The following is a 20,620-nucleotide window of genomic DNA, read 5'->3' on the forward strand; positions in this document are numbered from 1 at the left end:
GCATGGCACAAGGGGACCCTTCAGATACAGTCATGTTTGTCACTCTGTTCTCCAGCCACCTGGCACTTTTTGCAGTCCCTTTGACATGCTGTCCCTTCTCTCAGACTCTGTGACCTCATGTAGACTTTGCCTCTCTATTGCCTTCTACCGAAGTGCCCTCTCCAGCTTAGCTCTTGTTCATCTTTGAAAACCCAGTTGTTAAGTCCCCTTCTTTCTAAATCTTCCATGACAATTAGAGATGTAAACTTGCTTCCTGCCTTGTGATGCTTCTTCCTTTTATGTCCTTCCAAAATTGTTACATGATTATTTATTTTCACATCTGTCCTCACTTGTAGATTTTAGCTACTTGAGGACCATGTTCTTGGCTTTTCTGTTGAATTTGTAACACTTAATGCTGATTCTAAATATAAGTATTTACTGTATTGATTTGTATTTAATTACAGAGCACATCTAGAAGATCTATTTCCACTAAAATTAGCTGAAGGACACAGCTGAGCTGAACTTGCTGCCCATCAGGTTTTCCCCTCTGCGCCCCAACAATCAAGAGATGTCAATATAAAAACATAATATGCTGTTTCTCTCTTCTTTGATAAAGCTTTCTGGAGTCAAAGCAAAGGCAATTGAAAAGATCGATGACATTCTTGAATTGTACCTGGGAATTCGAGATACTATGTTAGGTAAGATTATACTACTTTAAAAAGTCATATAGCTCTTACTTTGATGGAATTTAATGATTACTTACGACTTGTTTTCACTTATAAGCAATTCTATGTTTTTGAAGATAAAAAGTATTTGTGGAGTGATGAAAAGAATAATGAATACAAAGATAATGAAGAATAAAAGAGACCTGGCCCTTATCACTCACTAGCTATGAGGTCTTAGTTCCATGTCAAATTTAACAAATTTTGGTTGGTTCTGAAACTATAAATTATGAATAATAATATTCGTAGAATGAGATACAGTTACAGATTTCATGGTTAAATTAATGATGGGGATGATTAATCTTTTTTTTTTTTATTAAATCATAGCTGTGTACAATAATGCAATCATGAGGTACAATGTGCTGGTTTTAAATACAGTTTGAAAATATTTTCTTTTTTTTTTTTTTTTTTATTGTTGGGGATTCATTGAGGGTACAATAAGCCAAGTTACACTGATCACAATTGTTAGGTAAAGTCCCTCTTGCAATCATGTCTTGCCCCCATAAAGTGTGACACACACTAAGGCCCCCCCTCCCTCCATCCCTCTTTCTGCTTCCCCCCCCATAACCTTAATTGTCATTAATTGTCCTCATATCAAAATTGAGTACATAGGATTCATGCTTCTCCATTCATGTGATGCTTTACTAAGAATAATGTCTTCCACTTCCATCCAGGTTAATACGAAGGATGTAAAGTCTCCATTTTTTTTAATGGCTGAATAGTATTCCATGGTATACATATACCACAGCTTGTTAATCCATTTCTGGGTTGGTGGGCATTTAGGCTGTTTCCACATTTTGGCGATTGTAAATTGAGCTGCAATAAACAGTCTAGTACAAGTGTCCCTATGATGAAAGGATTTTTTTCCTTCTGGGTAGATGCCCAGTAATGGGATTGCAGGATCGAATGGGAGGTCTAGGTTGAGTGCTTTGAGGTTTCTCCATACTTCCTTCCAGAAGGGTTGTACTAGTTTGCAGTCCCACCAGCAGTGTAAAAGTGTTCCCTTCTCTCCACATCCACGCCGGCATCTGCAGTTTTGAGATTTTGAGATGTGGGCCATTCTCACTGGGGTTAGATGATATCTCAGGGATGTTTTGATTTGCATTTCTCTAATATATAGAGATGATGAACATTTTTTCATGTGTTTGTTAGCCATTCGTCTGTCGTCTTTAGAGAAAATTCTATTCATGTCTCTTGCCCATTGATATAAGGGATTGTTGGCTTTTTTCATGTGGATTAATTTGAGTTCTCTATAGATCCTGGTTATCAAGCTTTTGTCTGATTGAAAATATGCAAATATCCTTTCCCATTGTGTGGGTTGTCTCTTTGCTTTGGTTCTTGTCTCCTTAGCTGTACAGAAGCTTTTCAGTTTAATGAAGTCCCATTTGTTTATTTTTGTTGTTGTTGCAATTGCCATGGCAGTCTTCTTCATGAAGTCTTCCCCCAGGCCAATATCGTCCAGTGTTTTTCCTATGCTTTCTTTGAGGATTTTTATTGTTTCATGCCTTAAATTTAAGTCCTTTATCCATCTTGAGTCAATTTTTGTGATGGGGGAAAGGTGTGGGTCCAGTTTCAGTCTTTTACATGTAGACATCCAGTTCTCCCAACACCATTTATTGAATAGGGAGTCTTTTCCCCAAGGTAAGTTCTTGTTTGGTTTATCGAAGATTAGGTGGTTGTAAGATGTTAGTTTCATTACTTGGTGTTCAATTCGATTCCAAGTGTCTATGTCTCTGTTTTTGTGCCAGTACCGTGCTGTCTTGAGCACTATGGCTTTGTAGTACAGACTAAAATCTGGTATGCTGATGCCTCCAGCTTTATTTTTGTTACTAAGAACTGCCTTAGCTATACGGGGTTTTTTCCGGTTCCATACAAAACGCAGAATCATTTTTTCCAAATCTTGAAAGTACGATGTAGGTACTTTGATAGGAATGGCATTGAATAGGTAGATTGCTTTGGGAAGTATAGACATTTTAACAATGTTGATTCTTCCCATCCATGAGCATGGTATGTTCTTCCATTTGTTAATATCCTCTGCTATTTCCTTTCTGAGGAGTTCATAGTTTTCTTTATAGAGATTCTTCACCTCCTTCGTAAGGTATATTCCTAGGTATTTCATTTTCTTTGAAACTATGGTGAAGGGAGTTGTGTCCTTAATTAGCTTCTCATCTTGACTGTTATTGGTGTACACAAAGGCTACTGACTTGTGGACATTGATTTTATATCCTGAAACATTACTGTATTTTTTGATGACTTCTAGGAGTCTTGTGGTTGAGTCTTTGTGGTTCTCTAAGTGTAAGATCATGGCGTCAGCAAAGAGGGAGAGTTTGACCTCCTCTGCTCCCATTTGGATTCCCTTAATTTCCTTGTCTTGCCTAATTGTATTGGCTAGAACTTCCAGCACTATGTTGAATAGTAAAGGTGACAGAGGACAACCTTGTCTGGTTCCAGTTCTAAGAGGAAAAGCTTTCAGTTTTACTCCATTCAGTAAACTATTGGCTGTGGGTTTGTCATAGATAGCTTCAATCAGTTTTAGAAATGTGCCACCTATGCCTATACTCTTCAGTGTTCTAATTAGAAAAGGATGCTGGATTTTATCAAATGCTTTTTCTGCATCTATTGAGAGGATCATGTGATCTTTATTTTTGCCTCTGTTAATCTGGTGGATAACGTTTATGGACTTGCGTATGTTAAACCAGCCTTGCATCCCTGGGATGAAGCCTACTTGATCATGATGAATGACTTTTTTGATGATAAGCTGTAATCTATTGGCTAAGATTTTGTTGAGAATTTTTCCATCTATATTCATGAGTGAGATTGGTCTGAAATTCTCCTTTTTGTTTGGGTCTTTTCCTGGTTTTGGTATCAGGGTGATGTTTGCTTCATAGAATGTGTTGGGGAAGATTCCTTCTTCCTCAGTTTTTTGGAATAATTTCTGCAGTACAGGAATAAGCTCTTCCTTGAAGGTTTGATAGAATTCTGGAGTGAAGCCATCTGGACCAGGGCATTTTTTAGTTGGAAGCTTTTTTATTGTTTCTTTGATCTCAGTGCTTGAAATTGGTCTGTTCAGGGACTCTATTTCTTCCTGGCTAAGTCTAGGGAGAGGGTGTGATTCCAAATATTGATCCATTTCCTTCACATTGTCAAATTTCTGGGCATAGAGTTTCTGGTAGTATTCAGAGATGATCTCTTGTATCTCTATGGGATCAGTTGTTATTTCCCCTTTATCGTTTCTGATTGAGGTTACTAGAGATTTTACTTTTCTATTTCTAGTTAGTCTGGCCAATGGTTTATCTATTTTATTTATTTTTTCAAAAACCCAACTCCTTGTTTCATTAATTTTCTGAATGATTCTTTTGTTTTTAATTTCATTGATCTCTGATTTGATTTTGGATATTTCTTTTCTTCTACTGAGTTTAGGCTTAGATTGTTCTTCTTTTTCCAATTCCATAAGATCTCTTGTGAGATTGTTGATGTGCTCTCTTTCTGTTTTTCGAATGTAGGCATCTAAAGCGATGAATTTTCCGCTCAAAACTGCTTTGCAGTATCCCACAGGTTTTGGTAGCTTGTGTCCTCATTGTTGTTATGCTCAAGGAAGTTAATGATTTCCTGTTTTATTTCTTCCTTCACCCATCTGTTATTCAACAGAAGATTGTTTAATTTCCATACCTTTGGGTGGGGTCGAGCATTTTTGTTAGAGTTGAGTTCCACCTTTAGTGCCTTATGGCCTGAGAAGATACAAGGTAAAATTTCAATTCTTTTGATTCTGTTCATATTAGTTTTGTGTCCCAGGATATGATCAATTTTGGAGAATGTTCCATGGGGTGATGAGAAGAATGTATAGTCTTTATCTTTGGGGTGGAGTGTTCTATATGCATCTATCAAGCACAGTTGTTCTAGGGTCTCATTTAAATCTCTTATATCTTTGTTTAATTTCTGTTTAGAGGATTTGTCCAGCTCTGTAAGAGGAGTGTTAAAGTCCCCTGTTATGATGGTATTATCAGATATCATATTGCTCAGACTGAGTAAGGTCTGCTTCAAGAATCTGGGAGCATTTAAATTGGGTGCATAAATATTTAGAATTGAAACGTCTTCTTGTTGTATTTTTCCCTTGACCAATATAAAGTGACCATCTTTGTCTTTTTTGACTTTAGTTGCTTTAAATCCACTTGTATCTGAAAATAAGATTGCAACTCCTCTTTTCTTCTGAATTCCATTTGCCTGAAAAATTGTCTTCCAACCCTTGACTCGGAGCTTTAATTTGTCTTTTGAAGCCAGGTGTGTTTCTTGCAGACAGCAAATGGATGGCTTGTGTTTTTTCATCCAGTCAGCCAATCTGTGTCTCTTCAGTGGGGAATTCAAGCCATTAACATTTATTGAGGTAATTGATAAATGTGGTAGTATTCTATTCGTCTTATTTTGTGAGAGTCCATTGCTTAGTTTTATCTTTTGCATCAGTGTGGAGGTTAGGTTCTGTCCTTTGATTTCTGAGTTCTTACTTTGCTGCTGATCCATTGTGGTGGTCAGTGTGCAGAACAGGTTGAAGTATTTCCTGTAGAGCTGGTCTTGTTGTGGCGAATTTCCTCAATGTTTGTATATCTGTAAATGATTTGTTTTCTCCATCAATTTTTAAGCTTAGCTTAGCAGGGTGCAGAATTCTGGGCTGGAAATTGTTCTGTTTAAGTAGACTAAAGGTAGATGAGCATTGTCTTCTTGCTTGGAAAGTTTCATTAGAGAAGTCTGCGGTCACTCTGATGGATTTGCCCCTGTAGGTCAACCGGCGCTTACTCCTGCCCGCTTGCAGGATCTTTTCTTTTGTCTTGACTTTGGACAGGTTCATCATAATGTGTCTTGGAGAAGCTCGGTTAGAGTTGAGGCGACCTGGGGTCCGATAGCCCTCTGAAAGCAGTGTGTCAGAATCTTTGGTGATGTTTGGGAAATTTTCTTTTATAATATTCTCTAGTATGGCTTCCATTCCTCTGGGGCATTCTTCTTCCCCTTCTGGAATTCCTATAGCTCGTATGTTGGAACGCTTCATAAAGTCCCATAATTCTGACAGTGAACGTTCTGCTTTCTCTCTCTTCTTTTCTGCCTCTTTTACTATCTGAGTTATCTCAAAAACTTTGTCTTCTACCTCTGAAATTCTTTCTTCTGCATGGTGTAACCTGTTGCTGATACTTTCCATTACATCTTTAAGTTCCCTGATTGACTGTTTCATTTCCTTCAGCTCTGCTATATCCTTTTTATATTCTTCATATCGTTCATCTCTGATTTGATTCTGTTTTTGGATTTCCTTTTGGTTATTTTCCACTTTATTAGCAGTTTCCTTCATTGTTTCCATCATTTCTTTAATTGTTTTCAACATGTGTATTCTAAATTCCCTTTCTGTCATTCCTAACATTTCTGTATAGGTGGAATCCTCTGCAGTAGCTACCTCATGGTCCCTTGGCGGGGTTGTTCTGGACTGGTTCTTCATGTTGCCTGGAGTTTTCTGCTGATTCTTCCTCATGAGTGATTTCTTTTATCTGTTTCCTTGTCCTAATTTTCCTTTCACTTCCTCTTGCTCTTTAAGTTCTTGTGCCTGTGGACTAAGGGTTACAGGACCAGATGTGTGAGAAGGTTTAGGAGCAAAAAAGGGATGAAAGAAAGGAGACCGAGTGATAAGAAAAAAAAGAAAGATAGAGAAAGGAGAGGGGGTGGGGATAAGGAATATTGACAAAAAGAAGAGAGGTACAGAAAGAGGGAGACAGGGCAATATAGGTGTACAGTAGGGTACTTTGACACAACCTTAAAAAACCCCACCTTCTGGGGGTGCCCAGTTGGGTGGTTCCCTTGAGGTCAGCAGCTCTTTGCTAACCTGATCAGACACAGTACCCCACCTCCACCAAGTAGAGAGGAAAGGCAAAAATGCTATAAATCAAACCAAAACAAGCAAACAGAAAACTTTACGGGGATACAATTGGGTGAAAAACCAAATGATAGGGCTAGAAACACTAGCAAAAATGAAGTTGTAGTTATTAAAAAAGGCAGCAATGGGAAATTATAATTAAACTAGAAAAATTGAGAAAGAAAAAGGGATCTGTATGGAAAAGATTGAAATTAAAAAACAAAAGAACATCAACAATGTCAAAATAAACAAACAAACAAAAAAAAACCAACCAAACAAAAAAAAAGAAAAAAATGCACAACCAAAAACAAAACAGTTTGTATATGTTATTGAATATTGTCTGGGCAACACGTGGTCTTCTGGGGTATGAGATGTTAGTCACAGTTCTGATACGACTGGAGGCTGCTGATTTCTCAAACCCCAGCAGGTAGACTCCCTAAATCTCTCTTCAGCCCACTTAAAAGGCACTTTGAACTTGTAAACTTGCTGAGCAGAAGCTTTCCCAGCTTTCTTGCTGGAATCACTGCTGAAGTGGCTATCCACTTACCCAGTGTGCCAAAACCGGTCTCACTCTGCCCCTGAGGGTTAGGGCTGCAAGGCGGCTCAGACCCCACCCTTAGGCTACTTGGTTGCTGGGTTACAAGCTCCCACCCGTTTCTAGCTCTGCGACCCTGAGGGCGGAGCTTGCCGGGGCAGATCACTGGCAATGGTTCCATGTGACCCACCGCCAAACACTATTAGCTCCGTCTGGCTCAGCGGCTCAGACTGGGGCCCTAGACAACGGCCAAAGTTCTCCGCCCTCCCGCTCAGGCCTTCCCCAGGGCAGTTCAACTCAGTGCCAAGTCCAAGGACATCAAAACAGTTCACAGGTAAGGCCTTTCTGGTTTGCAGTCTTGCTGCTACTGAACTTACAGTTGTGGGCGGGTTTAGACGGATTGAACACACGCGACCACTTGCCGGTTTTCCACTGTTTTAGGAGGGATCCCCCTCCTCTTGGGGTCCAGAAGTCTCTTGCTGACTCCCTGTATCCTCATAGGAGTGATGCTAGGCAGTTCCCACCAGCCAGAGATGCCTGGAGTCCTATCTTCCCAGATTCACGGTGCCCAGATGCAAGGAAGCTGTTACTCGGCTGCCATCTTGCTCCGCCTCCCTGGAAATGTATCAGTTTGAAAATATTTTCATTGAACTGGTTAACATAGCCTTCATGGCATTTTCTTAGTTATTGTGTTCAGACATTTATACTCTACATTTAGTAAGTTTCACCTGTACCCTTCTAAGATGCACCGTAGATGTGGACCCACTAAATACCCTTCCTCCACCCATCCTCCCCTCCCTTGCCCCTTTCCCCATATTCTTGTGCTGAGATTGGGTTATAGCTTTCATATGAAAGCTATAGATTAGTTTCATATTAGGGCTGAGTACATTGGGTACTTTTTCTTCCATTCTTGAGATACTTTGCTAGGAAGAATATTTTCCAGCTCCATCCATGTAAACATGAAAGAGGTATAGTCTCCATCTTTCTTTAAGGCTGCATAATATTCCATGGTGTACATATGCCACCATTTATTAATCCATTTGTGAGTCAAAGGGCACTTGGGCTTTTTCCATGACTTAGCAATTATGAATTGGGCTGCAGTAAACATTCTGGTACAAAAATCTTTGTTAAACTGTGATTTTTGGTCTTCTGGATATATACCTAGTAGAGGAATTGTAGGATTGAATGACAGGCCTATTTTTAGATCTCTAAGTATTCTCCAAACATCTTTCCAAAGGAACATATTAATTTGCATTCCCACCAGCAATGTATAAGTGTTCCCTTTTCTCCACATCCACGCCGACATCTCTGGTCTTGCAATTTTGTGATGTGGGCTAATCTTACTGGAGTTAGATGATATCTCAAAGTAGTTTTGATTTGCATTTCTCTGATAATTAAGGTTGATGAGCATTTTTTTCATGTGTCTGTAGGCCATGCACCTGTCTTCTTCAGAGAAGTTTCTCTTCAAGTTTCTTGCCCAGCCTGAGATGTGATCACTTGTTCCTTTCTTGCTAATATGTTTGAGTTCTTTGTGGATTCTGGTTATTAAACCTTTGTCGGAGAAATATCCTGCAATTATCTTCTCCCATCCAGAGGGCTGTCTGCTTGCTTTACTTACTGTGTTCTTGACTGTGCAGAAGAAGCATTTTAGTTTGATCAGGTCCCAGTAGTGTATTTTTGATGCTGCTTCAATTGCCCGGCGGGTCCTCCTCATAAAATATTCTCCCAGGCCGATTCCTTCAAGAGTTTTCCCTGCACTTTCTTCTAGTATTTTTATAGTTTCATGTCTTAAGTTTCAATCTTTAATCCAGTGAGAGTCTATCTTAGTTAAAGGTGAAAGGTGTGGGTCCAGTTTCAGTCTTCTACAGGTTGCCAGCCAGTTCATCCAGCACCATTTGTTAAATAGGGAATCTTTTCCCCACTGAATGTTTTTAATTGGTTTGTCAAAGATCAAATAACGGTAAGTAGCTGGATTCATCTCTTGGTTCTCTATTCTGTTCCATACATCTACCTCTCTGCTTTTGTGCCAGTACCATGCTGTTTTGATCACTATCGATTTATAGTATAGTCTAAGGTCTGGTAGTGTGATTCCACCTGCTTTGTTTTTATTTCTGAGTAATATCTTGGCTATTCGAGGTTTTTTTCTGATTCCATATTAAAATGAAGTATTATTTTTTCAAGATCTTTAAAGTATGACAATAGAGCTTTAACAGGGATTGCATTAAAATTGTATATTGCTTTGGGCAGTATGGGCATTTTGACAATGTTGATTTTTCCCAGCCATGAGCATGGTATGTTTTTCCATTTGTTAACATCTTCAGCTATTTCTTTTCTTAGAGTTTCATAGTTCTCTTTATAGAGATCTTTCATGTCCTTTGTCAGGTAAACTCCCAAATATTTCATCTTCTTTGGGACTACTATAAATAGAATAGAGTCCTTGATTGTTTTTTCAGCTTAGCTATTGTTGGTATATATAAAGGCTACAGATATATGAGTGTTGATTTTGTAACCTGAGATGCTGCTGCATTCCATGATCACTTTTAAGAGTTTTGTAGTAGAATCCCTGGTATTTTCCAGATATACAATCATCATCTGCAAAGAGTGAAAGTTTGATCTCTTCTGACCCTATATGGATACCCTTGATCACCTTTTCTTCCCTAACTGCGATGATTAAAACTTCCATTACGATGTTAAAGAGCAGTGGAGACAATGTGCAACCTTGCCTGGTTCCTGATCTGAGTGGTAGTGGTTTTGATTTTACTCCATTCAATATGATATTGGCTGTAGGTTTGTTGTAGATGGTCTCTGTTAGTTAAAAAAATTTCCCTTCTATACTCATTTTCTTAAGTGTTGTGATCATAAAGGGATGCTGGACATTAATTATCAAAAGCTTTTTCTGCATCAATTGAGAGAATCTTATGGTCTTTGTTTTTTAATTTGTTTATGTGCTGAATTATACTTATAGATTTACGTATATTGAACCAGTCTTGAGACCCTGGGATAAAACCCACTTGGGCATGGTGTATAATTTGTTCGATGTATTGCCGGATTCTGTTTGCTAGGATCTTGTTGAACATTTTTGCATCAATATTCATTAGTGATATTGGTCTGTAATTTTCTTTTCTTGTTGGATTTGGTCCTAGTTTGGGGATCAAGGTGATGTTTGCTTCATAGAATGTGTTGGGGAGTATTCCTTCTTTTTCTATATTTTGGAAAAGGTTGAGTAATATAGGTACTAATTCCTCTTTAAAGGTTTGGTAGAATTCTTGTGTGAAGCCATCTGGTCCCGGGGTTTTCATTTTAGGGAGATTTTGTATAGTTGATGCTATTTGAGAATTTGATATAGGCCTGTTCAACATTTCCACTTCATTCTGGCTAAGTCTTGGGAGGTGGCGTGCTTCCAATTATTGGTCAATTTCCTTTAGATTTTCGTGTTTCTGAGAATAAAGTTTCTTGTAGTATTCATTAAGAATTTTTTGATAAATAACCATATGCTGAATGATAGCTGGGTCAGAGATGAGATTAAGAAGGAAACTGCCAAATCTTTGGAACAAAACGAATTATCAGAACCTATGGGATACTGCAAAGGCAGTCCTAAGAGGGAAATTTATAGCACTGCAAGCCTTCCTCAAGAGAACGGAAAGAGAGGAAGTTAACAACTTAATGGGACATCTCAAGCAACTGGAAAAGGAAGAACATTTCAACCCCAAACCCAGTAGAAGAAAAGAAATAACCAAAATCAGAGCAGAATTAAATGAAATTGAAAACAAAAGAATTGTACAACAGAGGAATAAATCAAAAAGTTGGTTTTTTGAAAAGGTCAATAAAATAGATAAACCTTTGGCTAACCTAACCAGGAAAAAAAGAGTAAAATCTCTAATCTCATCAATCAGAAACGACAAAGATGAAATAACAACAGACTCCTCAGAAATTCAAAAAATCCTTAATGAATATTACAAGAAACTTTATTCTCAGAAAAATGAAAATCTGAAGGAAATTGATCAATACTTGGAAGCACTTCACCTTCCAAGACTTAGCCAGAATCAAGTGGAAATGTCGAACAGGCCAATATCAAGTTCTGAAATAGCATCAACCATACAAAATCTCCCTAAAAAGAAAAGCCCGGGACCAGATGGCTTCACATCAGACTTCTACCAAACCTTTAAAGAGGAACTAGTATCTATATTACTCAACCTGTTCCAAAATGTAGAAAAAGAAGGAAGACTACCCAACATGTTCTACGAAGCAAACATCACCCTGATCCCCAAACCAGGAAAAGACCCAAGAAGAAAAGAAAATTATAGACCAATATTACTAATGAATATAGATGCAAAAATATTCAACACGATCCTAACAATCAGAATCCAGCAACATATCAAGCAAATTATACATCATGACCAAGTCGGTTTTATCCCAGGGTCCCAAGGCTGGTTCAATATATGTAAATCTATAAGTATAATTCAGCACATAAACAAATTAAAAAACAAAGAACAAATGATTCTCTCAATTGATGCAGATAAAGCTTTTGATAATATCCAGCATCCCTTCATGATCAGAAAACTTAAGAAAATTGGTATAGAAGGGACATTTTTTAAACTGACAGAGGCCATCGACAGCAAACCCACAGCCAATATCATATTGAATGGAGTTAAATTGAAATCATTTCCACTCAGATCAGGAACCAGGCAAGGCTGCCCATTGTCTCCACTGCTCTTTAACATTGTAATGGAAGTTTTAGCCATCGCAATTAGGGAAGAGAAGGCGATCAAGGGTATCCATATAGGGTCAGAAGAGATCAAACTTTCATTCTTTGCAGATGATATGAATGTATATCTGCAAAACACCAGGGATTCTACTACAAAACTCTCAGACGTGATCAAGAAATACAGCAGTGTCTCAGGTTACAAAATCAACATTCATAAATCGGTAGCCTTTATATATACCAATAATAGTCAAGCTGAAAAAACAGTTAAGGACTCTATCCCATTCACAGTAGTGCCAAAGAAGATGAAATATATGGGAGTTTATCTAACAAAGGACGTGAAAGATCTCTATAAAGAGAACTGTGAAACTCTAAGAAAAGAAATAGCTGAAAATGTTAACAAATGGAAAAACATACCATGCTCATGGCTGGGAAAAATCAACATTGTTAAAATGCCCATACTGCCCAAAGTAACATACAATTTTAATGCACTCCCTATTAAAGCTGTACTGTCATACTTTAAAGATCTTGAAAAAATAATACTTCATTTTATATGGAATCAGAAAAAACCTCGAATAGCCAAGACATTACTCAGAAATAAAAACAAAGCAGGAGGAATCACACTACCAGACCTCAGACTACACTATAAATTGATAGTGATCAAAACAGCATGGTACTGGCACAAAAGCAGAGAGGTAGATGTATGGAACAGAATAGAGAACCAAGAGATGAATCCAGCTACTTACCGTTATTTGATCTTTGACAAACCAATTAAAAACATTCAGTGGGGGAAAGATTTCCTATTTAACAAATGGTGCTGGGTGAACTGGCTGGCAACCTGTAGAAGACTGAAACTGAACCCACACCTTTCACCATTAACTAAGATAGACTCTCACTGGATTAAAGATTGAAACTTAAGACATGAAACAATAAAAATGCTAGAAGAAAGTGCAGGGAAAACCCTTGAAGAAATCAGTCTGGGTGAGTATTTTATGAGGATGACCCCCCAGGCAATTGAAGCAGCTTTAAAAATACACTACTGGGACCTGATCAAACTAAAAAGCTTTTGCACAGTCAAGAACACAGTAAGTAAAGCAAGCAGACAGCCCTCAGAATGGGAGAAGATATTTGCAGGTTATGTCTCCGACAAAAGTTTAATAACCAGAATCCACAGAGAACTCAAACATATAAGCAAGAAAAGAACAAGTGATCCTATTGCAGGCTGGGCAAGGGACTTGAAGAGAAACTTCTTTAAAGAAGACAGGTGCATGGCCTACAGACATATGAAAAATGCTCATCATCTTTAATCATCAGAGAAATGCAAATCAAAACTACTTTGAGATATCATCTAATTCCAGGAAGATTAGCCCATATCACAAAATTGCAAGACCAGAGATGTTGGTGTGGATGTGGAGAAAAGGGAACACTTCTACACTGCTGGTGGGAATGCAAATTAATATATTCCTTTTGGAAAGATGTTTGGAGAATATGTAGAGATTTAAAAATATATCTGCCATTCAATCCTATAATTTCTCTACTAGGTATATACCCAGAAGACCAAAAATGACATTATAACAAAGATATTTGTACCAGAATGTTTATTGCAGCCCAATTCATAATTGCTGAGTCATGGAAAAAGCCCAAGTGCCCATCTATCCATGAATGGATTAATAAATTGTGGTATATGTACACCATGGAATATTATGCAGCCTTAAAGAAAGATGGAGAGTTTACCTCTTTCATGTTTACATGGGTGGAGCTGGAACATATTCTTCTTAGTAAAGTATCTCAAGAATGGAAGAAAAAGTATCCAATGTACTCAGCCCTACTATGAAACTAATTTACGGCTTTCACATGAAAGCTATAACCCAGTTATAACTTAAGAATAGGGGGAAGGGGGAAAGGGAGGGGACGGAGGGGTGAGGTTGGCAGAGGGAGGGTGATTGGCAGGATTACACCTGTGGTGCATCTTACAAGGGTATATGTGAAACTTAGTAAATTTAGAATGTAAATGTCTTAACCCAATAACTAAGAAAATGCCAGGAAGGCTATGTTAACTAGTATGATGAAAATGTGTCAAACGGCCTATAAAACCAGTGTATGGTGCCCTATGATGGCATTAATGTACACAGCTATGATTTAATAATAAAATAAATAAATAAAATTAAAAAAACGAATTTTTTGAGTTTCTGAGCAGTCTGTTGTTATTTTGTCTTTACCATTTCTGATTGATGAAATTAGAGATTTTACTTTTTTTCCTGGTTAGGTTAGCCAAAGGTTTATGTATTTTATTGATCTTTTCAATAAACCAACTTTTTGATTTATTGATCTGTTTTATAATTCTTTTGTTTTCAATTTCATTTAATTCTGCTATAATTTTGGTTATTTCTTTTCTTTTGCTGGGTTTGGGATTGGAATGTTCTTCCTTTTCCAGTTGCTTGAGATGTCCCATTAAGTTGTTAACTTCCTCTCTTTCCGTTCTTTTGAGGAAGGCTTGCAGTGCTATAAATTTCCCTCTTAGGATTGCCTTTGTTGTATCCCAGAGGTTCTGATAATTCATGACTGCATTGTCATTTTGGTCCAAAAATTTGTTAATTTCCTTCTTAATCTCATCTATGACCCAGCTATCATTCAGCATGAAGTTGTTTAGTTTCCATGTTTTTGTATGAGTATGTAGATTCTTGTTGTTAGTGAGTTCCACTTTTATTCCATGGTGGTCCAAGAAGATGCAAGGAATAATTTCTATTCTTTTAATTCGCTGAGGTTAGATTTGTGACTTAAGATGTTATTGATTTTGGAGTATGTTCCATGGGCTGATGAGAAGAATGTGTATTCAGTTATGTTAGGATGAAATGTTCTGTAGATGTCTATTAAATCCAATTGTCGGATGGTTAAGATTAAATATAAAATTTCTTTGCTTAGCTTCCTATTGGAGGATGTATCCAACACTGCTAAAGGGGATGACTAATCTTTATCTGAATCCCATTTTATAGAGTTGAAAAGTGGGATTCAGAGAAGTTTGGTAACTTGCCCAAAGTTAGCTAACAAGTTAAGAGAGAAGATTTAGTTTCAGGATTTTAATACTAAAAATTTTAACCATTCAGTAATATTTTATATCTAGAAGTTCTGCTTAAATATTTAAAAACTTAATGAAAACTATATGTTGATCTATATTACTGAAATAGGTTTGTCATTAAAATAATGTAAAAGTTGTTCAGTGATTGTAATAAAAATTGCCACTAGAGGTCAGAACTTAGCTGCTATGTGTACTATAGAGAGTCTACTCTTTTAGTGGAATATTTTTTTTGCCAAGTTGTAGTCAGGTATTAAATATTATGGCAGTAATATGTATCTGCAGCTTGATTTTAGTCAATATATGAAGCTCATTATAGTAGCTATCTTATGTTAATATGTTATAACTTTCTTTTTTTTTTTTATTGTTGGGGATTCATTGAGGGTACAATAAGCCAGGTTACACTGATTGCAATTGTTAGGTAAAGTCCCTCTTGCAATCATGTCTTGCCCCCCTAAAGTGTGACACACACCAAGGCCCCACCCCCCTCCCTCCGTCCCTCTTTCTGCTTCCCCCCATAACAATAATTGTCATTAATTGTCCTCATATCAAAATTGAGAATATGCTATAAATTTCTAAAAAGTACTTCACCTCTCTAAAGTTTCTTTTGGTTTTCTCATAAATTAGAGATACAATATTTTATCAAAAGGATAAAATTATACCATTTGTTTTTCCTGTGAGGATGTTTAAAAGTTGTGTTGACATTTAATGCATTAGCAAAAATTCATAACATGGTCAAGTGTGTGCTCTATTCTTAATTTCTTTTTGAGCCTTAATTTACATGCCTTTAAAAAGGATGTAATATAAACAACATTATAAGGTCGCCAAGGCAGCAAATTAAATAACATGTTCCTGTCACGTCATAAGTAATAGAGGTACCTATTGTCATTCTTAGTAATAGTCTCTAGGAACTATCACTAGTCATATTGGCAGTGGAGTAGAGGTAGAACTTGGAGGACTGTGGACGTCTGACCAGCTCTGGGACTGTACTGAGGGTGTGAGGGTTTCTTCACTTTTCTGCTGTGCCAGAGTGAGTAAGACTCTACATTTTGGAATGTGAGGTCAGAGTATGGGAATCTTGAGGAGCATTTTTGTTATTTTGTGACTAGGAACAGAAACCAGGTCATAGCTGGTGAGGTTCAAAAGGCGGTGTTTCTGAATTCAGTGTGGTAGACAAAGCGCCTGCACTTCCTGAGGTGTAAAACCCACATACAAAGTTGTTGTTTCTTCCCCTCTTAGAGTCAAGTGTGTGTATACATGAGGGAGGGGGAGGGTGGAGAGTGAGAGGAGAGAGACTGGCAGATTCATTGTCCATCAGTGAACACCAACATCTCTTCCCTTGATTCCTCTGGCATTTGTTTAAGAGCATCTTCTATAGTGTTGTGTTAGTTTCTGCTCCTGAATAGTCTGTAAGTTTTCTTATATCTTTTATGTGTGTGCATCCTAATTCTTCCTTAACTAGATTTTTTTCCTCACCATATCTTATGTGCGTGTCAACAAAATCTTTAGGCAATTGTCTTAATACATGTTATCCATAGGGCCTACAAGAAATAATTAAAATGGGTCGGGTGTGGTGGCTCCCGCCTGTAATTCTAGCACTCTGAGAGACTGAGATGGGTGGATTGCTTGAGGTCAGAAGTTCAAGACCAGTCAGAGCAAGAGTGAGATCCCATCTCTACTAAAAATAGAAAAATTAGCTGGGCGTTGTAGCAGGTGCCTGTAGTTCCAGCTACTTGGGAGGCTGAGGCAAGATGTCACTTGAGCGCAGAAGTTTGAGATAGCTATGAGCTATGATGCCACAGCACTCTAGCCAGGGTGACAGAGAGAGACTGTCTCAAAAAAAAAAAAAAAGAAGTAATTAAAATGGAAGAATAAGCAAAATTTTGAACCTGAGTCCTGCTGTAGCAGTACTTACCCTTTAGGTTTTAACTACTCTCCTTTTACATCCTGGCTCTGGGACCAGAGTTCTAGACTTGACTTTCCCCAGTGCTTGTGGACCATGCGAGGCTCCATCATGACGGTGGTGGGGATCCAGTGGAGGGTAGAGTAGTGCTACAGAGAGGTGGGGGCAGTTGTTCATTTTCTGTGGCATTAGCCACATGGTTTTCTTTCACTCATAGGACTCCAAAGGCTCCCAAATGAAGGGCTCCAATGTTGAGTAGAGGGCAGGGGTGGCAGCTGCAAACCTGAGCACAGTGGACAGATCATTGAAAAACATCTCTGCCACCTTGATATGTGAGAGGGGTGTCTTACTCTTTTAATTTGTGCTAGAAATATATGCTACCCATGCATGCTACCTTTGGAAAGTAATTTTCCTGGAGCCATTTTCTCAGTCCCCTGATGTCATCTCCATTCACCACTAATTTTCTAAAATTATTTTTGACAGCTACCGACATGTTTGAAGCTGGAAAGGACAAAGGTACTTCAGAGGAACTTGGTAAGGCATTCAATGAAAATTTTGAAGACTTTGTATTCTCAGAAGAAGCTGTCCTTGATGTTTGGAAAGCCATTCATGATGCCACCCTCTCCGAAGAAATGAACCATTCTTCTTACTTTTAAAAAAGCCCCATGAGATGTACTTTTGAGTACAATAATTAGTACAATTTAACTCTGGTTTAATTATATGTGTCTGGAATTCATTCTTTGAAATGTAATTTTGATTTTTGGCTACTTTTTAATGGAGTTCTTATGTAGTATTCTTAAAATAAATCACCTAAAATATGAGCAATTTTAATATTCATTCAGAAGATATTTAGAACTTTTAAGAAGTGTTTCTAGAGTGATGACTTTGCTCCCCATTAACTCCCATGCTTTGTTTCCCACATATGACTAGTTCTTTCCCAAAATCTTCCTGTAATGAATATTAGAATTGGAATGGTGATTTACCTCATGGCACCTTCATTTTGTTATACTGGTTTGAACATGACACATTCAGGAGAGAAAATGTGAGCTGTGCCTCCTACAGGTCCAGAAGCATTGTTTCTATCCCCTGAGTAAGGGGAGGAAGATTCTTACTGTCTGTTGATGTTTCTGGCCCATGTTCCCTCTTTGTAAAATAAAGATTGAGTCATTTTCATTGCTTCTTTGTGATTGCTCTTCAAACTTGTGGTTGAAATCAACTGCAGAATCGAGTTCAGGTTGTAATTTGTTGGTGCTTGTTTAGTGGATTTCTTTTGGAGATTTCAAAATATTTATTCTCAGTACCAGCTCTCTTGGAAAGCCATACAAAAGGGGGTGATATTTTTAGGGACAGAAAATTTATCGGATAACTTGGAAGGTCCATAGAAACAGTTTACACAACAAGATAATTTTTTTGGTATTAGATTTGAAGTGAGTCATCATTTATTATTGATGATGTCAGTTATGCCTTCTTTTCTGGGCAGGCATGAAGACTGAAATGTGCTGGTGATTCCCTGACTATGGAATCATATATTCACAATGATCTTTCTAGAATTTTGTGTATAAGTTACAAATGTCCATGCACAGCTGTACCTATACTTGCCTGTTAGCATTCAGTGGGCCACTGTCATTACTATGGGCTTCATCAGGGGCTGGGTAAAATACGTTTTTCCTTGAAATGTCCTTATTTATCACCTCTACTGCTAAGCTAATACTATACTTCTTAGCCAAAAGGCTGAGAAGCGATTGCTAAGCTAAAACTAAGGTCAGTTTCTTTTTGTCATTTTGTTCCCATATCTGAAAATACATCTTTTTGTGATCTTTGTGCCTTTTTGTAACTTTCAGTTCATGAAAATCATTTGTCTGTAGTGTAATCTGTTAAGTGTGGGCTCCCATTCTGCTGCTATGAGACACACCTTTTTTTACACATTCCATTTTATCAGCACTGTTAGATGCCGTCTGTCATTTTTCCTTGTTCTATAGTTATTTTTTCAAAGGGGGGTGATTAATTTCCTCCCTCCCTCCCTTCCTTCCTTCCTTCCTTCCAAAACAGCACCCTCTTTCAGCAATCACCATTAAGAACATACAAAATGTATGCTTTTAGATAGTGGTAGGGAATGCAGATGATAATTGAGCATTGAGCTTATTTGGGCTTTGAACATAGTCGAGTCCTGATCAGATGTACACATTCTGATAATTAAACATAGGCACATTGGGTGTTTCTGTGGGGGTTTAAAAATATAATCATATAATTTTATGATGTGAAACTCTTTAAGAATTCAATCACTAAAGTAGTAACCAGTGAACCTCTGTTTGGAGCTGCTGTATCTAATGTTATAATGAGATGATAATTAACTAAAGAGAGAGAACTTAATTTTTTCATATGAACTGTGGTACATAAAAAAAATTTTTTTTTTTCACATGATATGCAATATACCCCCCCTGTAACTTTAGTAATTATTTTCCAAGTAAATCACACTGTATTTAGTTCCATGTTACTTACAGCTAGATCTTCATCATATCTTGAGACTCCCTGGCCTCCTTTAGTTATCATTGCCTGTCTAACATAGTAGCAAAATGAATTTCATCAGCAAAATGGAGTTTTCAACATAACGTTTCTTCTAAACAGAGTAGAGTTATCAAGCAAAGATATGAAAGATTGATCAAATAATGGCCCTTTACTGTCTGATATATCTAGAAATATATGGATATCAATAGCATTGCTATTATGCTGGTGGTGGTACCAGTTTAGAACATTGAAGTGTTTACCCAAGTTAATAGTGAATAAGGGACAGGAGATGCTGTTCAGCTCACAGACCCAAGTATTAGTGCCCTGTGAAAAATGCACATTTATTATCTTCTTGACACAGATTGAAGGAGATGAGTAATTACAAGTTCTCACTGATACTGTGGTTATAAAATGTTTCTAAAATTGTGAATCTATAAATGGCACAGTCTGTCGCTACCCTATTACCTGAAGACTTAGTTCTAAGAACTGACTCGTGGTTATCAACTGCTAGAAGGGTGACAACCGAATATCACATCTTTATTTCAATGGAGACATTAGTCTCCATGAGACTGAAGTATAGCCATGGATATTTTTCAAGCAATAACAAAAAGGAGAAATTAAAGATTACTTCCTAAAGGTAGTTTGGAGTGAACATTTAATATTTCTAACCATTTGTGCCATGCAATAGTATTGACTATGTACGGTTACATTCCTCTTTTTTGGGAAAAAAGAAATGTTCTTCTTTTTTATGAAAATCATAGCATATACTTAGAAATTTTTTTGAGATTGAAATTTGTGGATCTATTAACCAACATATGAAAGTGTAAATTATACTTTGATATGGTTCTAAAATTTATTATTTATATTTCTGCTTGTAGATATACACATTTAGTTATGTGTGGATCAAAAAGTGAATTATTTACAAAGCAATAATTTTTTTTTCTTTTTTTTTTTATTGTTGGGGATTCATTGAGGGTACAATAAGCCAGGTTACACTGATTGCAATTGTTAGGTAAAGTCCCTCTTGCAATCATGTCTTGCCCCCATAAAGTGTGACACACACCAAGGCCCGACCCCTCTCCCTCCATCCCTCTTTCTGCTTCCCCCCCATAACCTTAATTGTCATTAATTGTCCTCATATCAAAATTGAGTACATAAGATTCATGCTTCTCCATTCTTGTGATGCTTACAAAGCAATAATTTTATATTTCTTATAATTGAAAATATGCCTCCTTAAAATAAAAATCTTCTCATGAAAAAAGTGATGGGTATTTTTGTCATAAGAAAGGATTGGGTTTAACAATTTTAGACTTT

The 20,620-nt window shown here is 37.3% G+C and overlaps 1 protein-coding gene across 1 annotated transcript in view; it reads left to right on the top strand.

Annotated features, from left to right (window-relative positions):
- The window catches only part of LOC128586534 (PDZ domain-containing protein GIPC2-like), a 97,092-nt gene extending 79,127 nt beyond the window's left edge, over positions 1–17,965 (top strand). Inside the window, exons 5-6 of the mRNA XM_053592394.1 lie at positions 596–677; positions 17,285–17,965. Of these exons, the coding sequence (XP_053448369.1) occupies positions 596–677; positions 17,285–17,457 (255 nt within the window). The 3' untranslated portion in view covers positions 17,458–17,965. The remainder of the gene's footprint in view (positions 1–595; positions 678–17,284) is intronic.
- The last annotated feature ends 2,655 nt before the right edge of the window (positions 17,966–20,620 follow it).

Source organism: Nycticebus coucang, chromosome 5 (genome assembly GCF_027406575.1).
Source record: "Nycticebus coucang isolate mNycCou1 chromosome 5, mNycCou1.pri, whole genome shotgun sequence".
Lineage (NCBI taxonomy): Eukaryota > Metazoa > Chordata > Mammalia > Primates > Lorisidae > Nycticebus > Nycticebus coucang.